This window comes from Tyto alba, unplaced genomic scaffold, assembly GCF_018691265.1.
Source record: "Tyto alba isolate M040663 unplaced genomic scaffold, T.alba_DEE_v4.0 Super-Scaffold_29, whole genome shotgun sequence".
In the NCBI taxonomy this organism is placed as follows: Eukaryota; Metazoa; Chordata; class Aves; order Strigiformes; family Tytonidae; genus Tyto; species Tyto alba.
The window spans coordinates 4018731-4031060 of NW_024881303.1; the positions used below are offsets into that span (position 1 = coordinate 4018731).

Here is a 12330-nt window from a genome sequence, read left to right on the forward strand (position 1 = left end):
TCATACCATTACCCCCCACTACTGCCTTCTACAGTCATTCTGCTCTGTCTGCCTTGCAGATAACAGCCTCTCCCATCCTCAGGGATTCTCAGATTTAGTTTTCCTCATACCTATTATTAAGTCTTTTATTTAAAACTTGTTGACATATCTCAGTTAGCTTACTGCCAGTAGGTATTTCAATTACTGTTTGCTTTCTGCAGTTAAACCAAAGGTGGCAATTGGCAGCAGGAGGCCCTTGCTGTGTCCTTAGAGTAGCAGTAGAGGTTGGATTTTCTGCCCTGGGAGAGGCAGGGAGGACCCAGATTTTTGGGGATCCACAGCTGTACATTAAGGTGCTGCAGTTCCCTTTCCAGCCTGGGGGAAGCGGAGCGAAGAAGTTGGAGATCTCTTCCACATGGCAAGAAAACTGTTACCCAAAAAATGAAATCTCAAAGAGGAGGTAACATTAAACCTCTGGAGAATCTGGCAGTTAAACGATGGTTGATGCTTCCAGCCCGAATCCTTTCTTTCCTCATGAAAGACGGGGGCCAGTTTTCTTCCTGCAGAACTCCTGGAGCCCGGCCGTTAGCTGGCTGTGACACAGCAGGTGACAGCACCTTTCCTCTGCTGTTTCCGTAGGGGTGGTGGCCTGCCAAGGTCAGGAATGTCACCTCTGGGACAGAACAAAGAGCTCTTCAAAGCTAAAGGGATGCTGAGGAGCTGGATTCTGCCCAGCAGAGGCATTGTCATGCAGCCACGAAGCCAAGCTTTCAACCCAATTCATTTGTTTCACAATGATCTAAGCTGGGTACACAATCACCTGCTCCTCTTCTTTTTATTAACTCTTAATGAGGGCCTGAAGCTAGTTAGATGGTGTAGATATCATGGAATTCCAATAATCCACTTCAAATTAGTGGAAATTCAGAATTAATTAGAACTGTGAAAGGCAAGAAAAGCCACCTCAGTCATTTGGGCCCAGCCTAAAGCAGTAGCCGATTTTATACCATTAGTTCAGAGTTGAGGCTCAAGCCACTTCAATCTTCTGTCAGCAGAGCACAGCTGGGAGCAGCCCAGCTCTCAGGGGGGAACCCCCTTAAGGAAACGGGGTGCATGGGCTTTGCTGCAGGGGTGTGAGGGGTTAGAAACTCCAGCCTGCCCCCCAAAACATGCAGGGCTGCAGCAAGGGCTCCACCGCCATAACCAGCCCAGAATTGCCTTTGAAGACTTGCAAAGATGCAAATATGCAGGCACAGGCTTAAAATCAATGTGGAATCTCAACAAAGTGGTATTTTTCAACTGAGGGAAAGGAAAACAGCTATCTGTGGAGCAGGTGGTAGTGTTCTGAAAGACAACAGGTACACACTTACTCTGCCTACCTACTGCTAGACACAACACCATGAAAATCAGACAAGATACAGTTCGCAGTCTTCATTTATTCAGCTTAAACAAAGATTAATTATTTTTTTTTTAAAAATAATCAATAAATAAAACAGACATCACCAAGGAAACACGATATTGAGTGGAGTACCATCAGGAACATTAAATAGAACCCCCACCACAGCTTAAAGTAGCTCTCCACACCACAATGAAAGAACATTTTGTAAGGCCTAACTGTTCACAAACAAGACTGGCTGTTCTGTACGAACCTTCACGTATTTATAATGCCCTATTCATCGACGTAGGATTTGTCACTCTTTGCACAAAACACTACTGTTGAAACCAGGGCTTTGTACATTATTTGCTTGCCATCGCTGGCAAAAGTGCTAAAATCATTTCTCCAGTCTCAGAGCAAGAGGGGCGCTGCAAAGCGGCCGTGCTCCCGCGGGACCAGGGATTTCTCTGCTCCTTTGCTGTGCCATAGGCACAAGCCCTCCCCAGCCAGACCGCAGCCCTCGGGAGCTCACGTACAGCAGCTGAAGGAATTACTGCCCACCCCAAACCACCTTCCCACCCAGCACTAGCCTCAGCCCCACTCAAGACAGGCTGTATCCTCAGACATTCCAGTTTCCCAGTTACCTTTGCCCCGTCGCAAACCATCAGGTTGTTTGTTGGTTTTTTTTGTTTTTTTTTTTTTGTCAGAAAACAAGTAATTATCCTGAAAACAGAAGTTATCAGCTAAAGTGCAGGAGCCCTGCAGTGAGAAATACACATCCATTATTAGACTCGGAACGTCAGCTTCAGCACAGCCCATAAGGATTCTCCCCGACCCGCACAAACAGTAACAAATTCTGTTTTGGAAAATAGTGCCTATAAAACTTCAGGTGCACTAACATCAACAGCGCTTCAGTGAGCTTTCATGGAAAGAGCAGAAGAAATGCCCGTTCTGTATCGCTAATTCTGCGGAGAAGCATCATCCCTACCCGAGCTACGCCATCCCTCCGTGAAGTACGGACAGCAGAACAGTCCCAGCAGCTGTACTTTGGCTACCAAGAAAAGAAGCGCAAACCTTTAGAAAAATACAATGCAAGAAAAAATTTGAGATAAAAATATATACCTTTGGTTAAAAACCATCCCTTTAACAAGAGTCCTTTGTAACAGCTAGAACAAAAAAGCTTCACTTAGACTGAACAGTAGTAAAAATTAGTTCTAAGCGCTTATTTCCTAACCCAGAGGACACTTCTAAAATGTCAGTATTTTTTTTTTCCAGGATTTACACATTTGATATTCATTATTTATAGGGATCGTTATATTTGCAGCAATGAACTATATAAATTTTTCACGAAGAGAATGTTTGTAGCACAAGCTCCTCCACCAACAGTCTTCACAAAAAAAAAAAAGGGACTAGGAGTTGTTAATTAAAGAACCGTTGAAACATGTAGTTTTCTTCAGATACTGAATAGCCAAACTTCTTATAGAAATCCACATTTTTTGGCAGACACTCAAGTGTGATTTTGTAACAGTTCAGTCTCTTACTTAGCAATGTCAGGGTGGACGTTAATCTGAAAAAAAAAAAAAAAAATAAAACAAACAGAAAACCAACAGTTAAACACCCTTGAACACTGGATCAATTAACATTTAATTAGCTGAAGTTACCAGAGCTACAATACTGAAGTTTTACAGCACACTGCATTTTCCTCTACTACACAGAATAGTTGCTATCCCAAGGAAAAAAAAAAAAATAACAAAGTACCAGCGTCTTGCAGACAATTTTATGTTGCTGTTATAAGAACCTCAGCTTGCACTCTGCCAGCTAGCGATAAATTCTGGCTAAATTCTTTTCACGGGTCTGGCTGGGGAGGATCTGCCTTGCAGAGCTAAAAATCTTGCTCTCAGGGCTCTGCTGAGCCGCCTTTGCCAGCTGGTTTGCTGGCGCCCATCAGCGTGGTAAGGTGGGGGGACAGAAATGAACTGGCCAAGGGCTTGCTGCCTGCCTCCTCTTGACTGGCAAAGGTGACGAAATACTTACAGTTTACCAAGCTGCTTTCCTCGGCACTCCCCACTTACTACTACATCTTCTATCCGTCCTCTCTGTGAAAATACAGGCAAGTGTTAGCCGAGTAGGATGCTGTTGTGTTAGTCCCCCCGCTGCTTTGTTTCCTGCTTGGATTTTCTGCTGTCTATTTAGATACAACTCCTGGGGTGGTGGCTGTGCCCCTTCCACTCCCCAGCAGGAGCTGCAGTCGCACCACAGCCTCTCTCCGCCGAGGGATTTGTACCTCTCTCTAGCTCCCTGTTTCCACACGTCTAGCTGGGACTCCACAGCAGCGAGATCCTCAGCCATCTGCTCGGGCAGAACCCAGTCTGACTAGTTCAAAAGCTCACTGGGAGGGAGACCGAGACAGACATCAAACTGTTCTTTTTCCTTAAGAGAAGCCAAAGCTTTCTTTTACTATTTAGCTGAGCACCCAAGGACGGGAGGTCCTTTTCAAATGCAGGAGGTACTTGCATCTCACAGTAACACCATAAAAATAACATGCAGAGGGGAGTTGGGGGACAGGATCCTTTTCCACACTTTACAGCTGCAGCAGGAGAACATACCTTTGCACAAGAGTGAGTGAACTTATGTTCTATCACCAGCGTTGCCGTAGCAACAATCTGTCCAAGATTTGTGTCTTCCACGACAGTAACGTAGTAATCTCCAGATCTCTTCATGTGCTCAAAGGTTTCTGTGGGAGCAGACCGACAGCAGAGCAGCCAGCGTTAATCTCAGATTAAATTGCTGCGAAGTCTTAACACTCGCAACAGATTCTGCATGCAGATTCCTGCGGGCTTCAGGATCACAAAGGAAGATGTGCCCAAAGCCCCAGAACCTGAAAATCCTGGAGTCAGAACCAGGCAAAAGCAGAAATTAAAAAAAAAACAAATGCCTTTTCCTCAGCTGCTGGGAGAACCCTCCGGCCCCAGCATCTCTGCAGATGGGCACCTCTAAGTTTTCTTACATCTCAGCCAAAGCAGTGAAGCAAGCTCAGGCCGCTGCCGAGCTGTGATCAAAGCCAAGCCTCTGCCTCGCTCTTGGTGCTGCAATAATTCAGCCAGAACAAGCCATCACCCAGCAAGTCCCTTCTGCCAGGTCGGTCTCAAAAAGCTCAGTCTCGAAAGCAGGTACACAATTCAAACCCGTCCCAGCCAAGAAGCCCTTCGGGATAGCTGCCACTGGCTCCAGGGCTGAGTGCCAAAGGCTGCCTCAGGGGAGCCGAGCTGATAAATCCCTCTGGCATCGGGCAGGCAGGAGCCTCACACCCAAGCAGCTTTGCTGTCAGCATCAGTATCCTCTGGTTCCCAACCACCTCTGTAGAAATGCCAAGAAATAACGATATACTTACTGATAAACTGCTCTGGGCTTGCAACTCCAGTTTCAGTCAGCTGACCCAGAACCTTAAAAAAGCCTGTTATAAAAGAAGGGAGGGGCGGGGAACAAACAACTCTCAGTGAGGGACAGAGACACACAGTTAGCTCCAAATAGTGCAGAACAACCCGGCACGGCTGTTTGGAGAGTTAACATCCCCGTGACACCATCCAGTGCAGTTGCAGGTGAAAGCCTGCGCCCTGCGTATCGTGGAACTAGATTGTCATCTTAAAACCAAACTCCCGCCTTGAGCAACGCTGAAGGATCAGCTAATGCATCGGCAGCAAACTGCAGCTTGAGTGCAGAGGATGCATACGTTTAAGAAAGAAAAGTATAAGCCTAAAATTACGCAATATTAAGCTCTATGTTCAGAAACAACCTTTTTATCCAAATTACAGAATTGAGGAAGTCTCTGCGTACTAAGAGGGGTATGTCGGTTCACGTTACTTTTATACTAAAGGAAACAGTATATGCACAACTGTACTCCCTGTCTAAAGTTGTGGTAAATAGGAAGCTGTGCATTATTTGGAAGACTTGCCTTAAATTTTGAGGCTATTAAACACCAGAAACAATTTTGAGGGTCACCTAGCATAGCACCAATCCACAGTGCTAAGTGCTCAAGTTGCTTACTGATAAAAATAACCCAAATCGGATAAAATGAGCAATCCTAATCTAGTGAGAGATCAAGCAGAAATACATATTATCTAGTTCAGCACCCAGTTTTTGTTTGTGGTGATTGTTAAACAGGATCCTACCTCGATTTAAATCTGCTGTGCAAAGTGGTCTCAAAACTAGGCCATCTCCTGGATCTAGAGGAGAAATAGCAGGAGAAAATGTCGTCGTGTTCTCGCTCCAGTCAAGTTCATGTAGAATATTTGGGTCAAACATCGGTGTGTCATCCGGCATCACAGTGGCAACAGGCATCATGGCTGCAACGGGTGTTCTGGAACAGAAGGGACATGGGTAAGGGACATTCTGGTTTGCTCTTGTTTTAATCTTTAAATGTGCTGTTTCCTCTGATTATATCATGCCGTGTGATGTTCCTCAGGGACGTGAAGAAAGGTGAATGAAACCAGAACTGCTGTTCACTTTATCTGCAATTGAAGGTCCTCAACCTTCGCCGGGCTAGGCCGCTGGGTCAGACCCAGAGCGCACGCGCTGACACCGCGCACCTTATCTCAAGTCCACAGATGGGGCGTTTCTGTGGTCACCTGAGAAGTTTTTTCTCTTGGGGGAAAAACCCCAAACAAACAGATAAGACATCGACTAGGATATTTAACCTCTATAGCCCTCCGAAAAGGAAAGCATCTCACACTCTCAACAAACCTCCCCAACGTACTCTTTACCGAGGACAGAGGAGATCATTTGCATTAGTGGCGGTAGGAGCAGAACACTTTTATTAACCAGTCCCATCACATAAATATTTAGTGTCTCAGCCAAGAGGCACTACATCACACATATGAAAACACAGATGATACACCAGCCTGCACACACACTTACAGCCCGTACTGCCTCTCTCATACAGTCACGTTTGCTCTGTGCATTTACAAAACCTGACGCTGCCTCAGCCGTGAAGCGCAGCGCCTCGTTGTCCATTAACGGGTAAAGCACAAAACTGCCAAGATGACAGTGAGACACCTGTTAATGATTAACGAGAGATTTGGGAATGGTCTATTACTCAGAATTAAGGATAAGAGGAAGCACAGGGATATACTTTCCTAATTGCTAGATATAGATAAATAATTCTTTGTCACCTGTGGAATACCTAGCCGGGTTTCTGGTAGGAACAGAGCATATCATGGGAACTTCTGAAACTAAGTTCTTTATGCATTTTCAAATTAACTTAGCTGGACCATAAAAGGGTAGTCACACACTGTTGGACAGGCCAAATAAACATCAGAAAGAAGCACGCATTTGGGATGAATACTTTTCAAAATTAGACATCTTACAGCCCTGTTAAACTGCTCAGAGGAAGTACAGAGCATATTAGCTATGAGGCATCTCAGCGCAGCATCTGAGCCTCAAAACTGAAGGCAGCTCTGGAAACCCAACTGAAAAAAACTTCGGGGAAAAAAAAAAAAACAACACACAAAATTTTTTTTTAATGCCACCTGCTGGCATACATTGGCCTTTAAACCCCCATTCTTATCTCAATCTTGTATATCAAAGTAAAAAAATTCCTGTTATAGCAATTAAACAGCAATACAAATTCCCATCCTATATGAGTTTTCAGAATGAAACAGCAGGAAAAACAATTCCATAGATGGGAGAGTCAGGAGTGAGAATCCAGGTCTTCCACGTCCCAGACCTGAGCTTTAGTGATCAGATCACGCCAATACGAGCGAAGGACTGCATGCCCATCGCTGGCATATTAATTATGTCACTGCTAGACAAAACGTAAGTCTCTCTGCCTCTAGAAATACATTTGGTATCTCCGTTCCTACATCTCTATTATTCTAATGTTGCCATTACTCTGTCCCATTACAAACCCTTTCTAGAATTCATGAGTGTTCATAAAAACATTCAAGCAGTTGTCTGTACAGAATCAGTCTAATTAATTTCAGCTCAGGGTTACAGAATGCCAAGTGCACAGAGCAGTAGAAAAGCACATGAAGGAAAAACTAAAAGTTATTTTTCAAACTATATCTAGCACAGCTAGAGCAGGAAGAAATTTGAAGCTTCACGTGTTTTCTGGAGTCAGGAATATGACTGACTTTAATAGAAACGCATTGGCCACTAGAAAAAAAAAAAAAAAAAAAGCATCAACGTACAGCGAGGAAGAAGAGCTCTGGCCTGTTTCGATAGGTCACTTCTTGCCCCTCCAGGCCTGCCAAGCTTACACCAAGCCGGTGCAGCTTACACCAAGCTGGTGCTGGCCCCGGTGCACCCCCAAAGCCTCCCCCGGAGCATCCCGAGCTCCCCACCCGTGTCGGTAGCGGGACGGGGGCTGTGCCAGCGCTAACGGGACACGCTTGGTCCCTCTCGCCCATCCCACCGCCCTCTGTTCTGCCCCGGGAAGCTGGTGGGGAGGGAGCTGGGGGTCCCCCCGAGATGAGCTGCCTGCCTGAGGGTGACACCCCCCCCATCCCCTCCCCAGGGGTTGGGGGGGCGATGGGTGCTTGGCCAAGCCCTTTGCCATGTCCCCGGCAGCGGGGGACGAGGTGACAGAGCCCAGCCCTGTCCCGTGGGGCGAGAGGCAGCCCCCACACGGCCCCTCAGGGGGTCCCCACATATCCCGTCAGCTGAAGCAGCCCCTCGGGGGTGAGACCCCTACTCAGCCCTTCAGTGGGGGGGTCCCCCTCACCCCACACACAGCCCCTCGGCGGGGGGGGGGGGGATCCCCTCACCCCACAGCCCCTCAGCAGTGGGGGTCCCCCTCACCTCACCCCACAGCCTTTCAACGGCGGGGGGGGGGTCTCCCCCTCACCTCATACGCAGCCCCTCAGCAGGGGGGGGGTGGGGGGGTGTCCCCCTCAGCGGTGGGGGTCCCTCACCCCACAGCCAGCCCCCTCAGCGGGGTCCCCGCAGTCCCGCCTCTCAGCGGGGGTCGCTGAGGAACCGCGCGTGTGGTTCGTCCTCGCCCCCAAGAAACTCACCCGCGCACGAGGCCGCGGCGCCAACCGCCGCCCGCACCGGCTCCGCCGCAGGCGCCGCACGGACGTGGCAGCGGGGGGGGGGGGGGCGGGGCCCGCCACTCACGCACACCAGCGCGCAGCCAATCCGCCAATCAGCCAATCCGCCAATCAGCCAACTATCAGCCAATCATCCAACTATCAGCCAATCATCCGCCCCCCCCCCCCCCCCCCGCGGCCCGCCTCCGCGCCGGCCTTGTGACCTTCGGGGAAAGCCCCGCCCCCTCCTCCCCGCTCGCGGATTGGGCAGTGGCGCTGTGAACGCGCCCCCTCCGAGGGAGAGGCCCCGCCCCTCCTGCCTCCTCGCGCCGCGGGCCTCGGGAGTCGGCGGCAAAATGGCGGCCGCTGGTCGCTGCCCCTGCCCGGCCTCGGCGGTTTTCTCTCAGGTCCCACTGCCCCGTTCCACCTCGGGGGCGCTTGCCCTGACAGGATTTTGACCCCGAGAGAAAATCCCTCCGCCTCCTTCAACTAGCATCCCCCCGGGAGCGAGGCGGGGTGGCAAGGGAGCAGGCAGTGCCCCTCAGCACTGAGAATGACTTTTTTTTTTTTTTTTTTCCAGTGGGCTGTGGGGGAATCCTGCTCCGTGGAGCAGGTCTTTGCTGGATCGCGCTATCCTCTCATCCATGCCTGCTTTCTCTGCAGCGTGGTGAGGGTTTTTTCAGCCAGCTGCCTTTTCCCATCAAGATTTTGGTATTTGTTTTGACTGGCTGCAGGACTTTCTTCCTGGGGAGAGGTAAAACTGAGGCCCAGAGAGCACGCGAGGTCAGTGAAGATCTGTATGATGCTTTTCAGAAGCAACAGATCACTAGGCAGATCACAGACTGGCTACTCTGCATTAGTTTCCCTGTGTTTTCACTGGGGTTTGCCCTCCAGAGTTCCTCCAGGAAACTGCTTGGTGGTTTTGAATGGCTGCTCTCTTCAATCCAGAGCCAGCTGCAGCTCAGGAGGGGCTCGGGCTATCTGAGGAGGGACGACTCAGATGAAAGGACTATACAAAGGTTCCTCTTTCTCCTGAGGAGCTGCAGGTGGCAGCAACTTTTGTCACGAAAACATCCCTCACTTTGGCAGTTCTAATCTCTGGAGGATGGTTTTTGGAAGCTACATCACCCCCCTTGAACAAGACCTGCCGTCCTGTGCTGGGATGGGCCTTGTTCAGCCTCCGAGGCTGGCAGGGGGCACGAGTGAGGAGTTTTCTTCCTTTTCAACAGAAAAAAAAAAAACAAAACAAAACAGAAGTCATCTCAAGAGACCGTTTTATAAATAGCTGAGGTCAAGGCACGCATGTAGCGTGGGGCAGGAGGCCTGCTGAACAAGATAATTGTACAACGTGCCTCTGAGACATGATTTTCATTTTCCATGTTTCCTCCCGGTTACTTTACCCTCAGAATGAATCACGCTCTGTTACCGTGGAAGCAATCAACATTACTTAGTTTTTACTTCGGGCCCAGAGTGACCAGATGACACACGCCAGTCTCCCTGGGCTCAGGCACACCCAAAATATGGGGGCGATGCTGACCCCAAGCTTCTCCAGCCCAGCCAGGGCCGGGGGCTGCGCGGGTGAATCACCGCGACTATTAACCTTTTATTGTGAGGGAAAGGCACAAACTGGGTGTGAGCTTTCCCCTCTTGTCCCTTCTCTATTTGCTTTGAGGGATTAGGAGGACCAGGAAGGTCCCCTCCATGCTGAAAAATGGACACCATACCTTGTGTCTGTGCACGAAACGGGGAAGCGCTTCTTTGGCTGGTTAAACAGGGAAACTGGGAGTGCAGACACATTTCTACTGCATGAAAAATTACAAACGGGTGTTTAGATTAACTCCCTCCACGGTACCTTTTCCTTGATGGGAAGATTTTACAGGTGTGAGGTAGGTTTTTCATTTTACCTAAGTAAACTGAAAAGTCAGGTCTTTTTAAAAATAATATGTCATAACAAGGCCATGACCACATGGGGTCAGCCCAGCTCTCCCCAGTGAGGCTTGGAGCAGAGGTCCTGGACCTGCACGGGGAATTTGGTGGGTTTTGGACAAGCCTTATCCACATACATCCTCCCTGTTTCTGGCAATCGGCTGCGTAGGGACATCCCGACCCACAAGGTACATCTGGCCCATGGTATTTTGCAGCTGAGCGGTGCTATGCTCTCTGTGTGTATCCACTTCTGACCTCCAGAGCTCCTACTGTGCCACAGTGTTATGTTGCACAATGATGAAAAACCCATTGGTTTGGTTAAACCTCTTGTCCTGCCCCAGCAGGGCCGTTTTTGTTAGTCCTGGAGACCGGTCCTGTCCTATTTAACACCAGAGGTACAGAATTCAGCTTGGCTTGAGAACAGAAACCTTTCTGCATGTGGATTTTTACCAGCGTGAGTCTAAACCAGTGCAGGAAAATCATCTGGATGGAATAACCTTCCCAAGGAAAGGTGAATTTGCTGGGCTATGGATAGAGGGAAGAACAGACCCTTTTCAACTGGGTTTGCAAGCAGAGAGCAAAGTAACCTGCCCTGATGGAGGGGCTTAAACTGAACAGTGCCTCTGCCAGCACCTCCAAAGCTCTATTCCGCTTCAGGAACCCAGAGACATTTTGGAGAAGGGCCGCTGTTGTGAGGGGATTAACCTTTCACAAAGATTCACTTTTTACACTCTTCTAGGGTCCTTCCAAAACCCTTTGGTAAAACCTGGGACAATTTGTGCAGGCAGGGGCAGAACGGCGCCAGCTGGTTTTCAGCCACCCTCTTCCCTCTGTGTTAAGTTTTAAGCTTTTTCTCTCCTTTTAACCACATTGGGAGGAGATGGTGGTGCTCCTACAGAATTTTAAAGAAGAGGTGGCCAGCAGAGGAGGACTGGATTACTCAGCAAGGGGAAACTGGATCAGGGCTCAGCTGCTTTGTGAAGGCTCCTGAGAATCCACATGTGAAACAGGCTTCGCTTCTTACTGAAAGCTTGATGAAAGGCATGTGGCTGCTGCTGAGCTCTCACATCTCCTTGAGACATCTCTGAATCCCAGGTGGTGGCTTTTTAAAGGTCAAGTGATTAGGGCCAGCAACCAACCAATAAATCTCCCCATTACCTCCAAGACCAGGATTTGGTTGCTGGAAAGGAAGGGGAAAGTTGAAATGAGACATTTCCACTTGTGTCATGGATGTGTTCTTCTCTTCAGTTCCGCTGCAGTGTATTTTGTTGCAGAAAAAAAAACCCCAAAACAAAACAGCAAAATGATATTCTCTGGCTGCTTCATATTTGCCAGCGCTGGAACAAGGCAGTCATAAGGCAGGGAAATTGCAAATTTGTGACTGCGGGACAGTCAGAAAGATGGGAAAGGAGCCATGCACTTGCTTGATGTAAATGTCTGAGTCTGAAACACACCCTGCTTTATGAGGAGAGAAAAAGTGCTCTCCTGTCCTTTGGCCGTATGACACAAGGCAGTAAAAACGAATAAATCCTTGCCACAATAAAACTGTTTACATTCTGTTTTGGAAACAGATGCTCAGGGCTCAGTATACCTAGGGACCAGCCTCTTTGATTCTTTTTAACCTCTCGTAGATTGGGCTGTATCCAGCCAATAAATCCCGAGTGGTGGAAATGTCTGCAGCAGAGCTGCATAAACCAGCTCTGGGCACCTGGATTTTGCAGAGGACCCAGCGCCTGCTTAGCCCTCATCTATCTACCAGAGGAAAAAAAGATGTTGCTGTGTCTCTCCAACTGTTGCCTGTGGATGGATAACAAGAAACTAAATAAAACCTGCTCAAACTTAATAAAGCCGTAGGGGAAACCGAGCAGTCTTCGGCAAAGCTCTGCCGCCATCCAGATGGCCTCCTGGGACCTGGGAAATGGCATTTCTGTGGGATTTATGATAACGCTAGTGCAGTTATGAAAGGAGAAGTGCATCTGGACTGTGTCCACCTCGCAGGAAATAATTACCCCATCTTTAGCCAAGAAG

The 12330-nt window shown here is 48.6% G+C and overlaps 1 protein-coding gene across 1 annotated transcript; it reads right to left on the reverse strand.

Moving 5' to 3' along the window:
• Positions 1-1392: 1392 nt before the first annotated feature.
• On the reverse strand, positions 1393-8455 carry GNPNAT1 (glucosamine-phosphate N-acetyltransferase 1). Its single transcript, XM_042799263.1, has 6 exons — positions 8362-8455; positions 5521-5708; positions 4743-4805; positions 3958-4085; positions 3386-3447; positions 1393-2918 (listed from the first exon to the last, which is right to left on the reverse strand). The coding sequence occupies exons 2-6, from the start codon at positions 5690-5692 to the stop codon at positions 2771-2773; spliced, it is 573 nt and encodes a 190-aa protein (XP_042655197.1). The 5' UTR covers positions 5693-5708; positions 8362-8455; the 3' UTR covers positions 1393-2770.
• Positions 8456-12330: the final 3875 nt, after the last annotated feature.

Excerpts from the sequence above, each read along its gene's own strand:
- GNPNAT1 (XM_042799263.1), bottom strand. The coding sequence starts at position 5,692 with ATGATGCCTGTTGCCACTGTGATGCCGGATGACACACCGATGTTTGAC. Across the intron at positions 4,806-5,520 it reads CACAGCAGATTTAAATCGAG|GCTTTTTTAAGGTTCTGGGT; the intron begins GTAGGATCCTGT and ends CTTTTATAACAG. Across the intron at positions 3,448-3,957 it reads TCACTCACTCTTGTGCAAAG|AGAGGACGGATAGAAGATGT; the intron begins GTATGTTCTCCT and ends GTATTTTCACAG.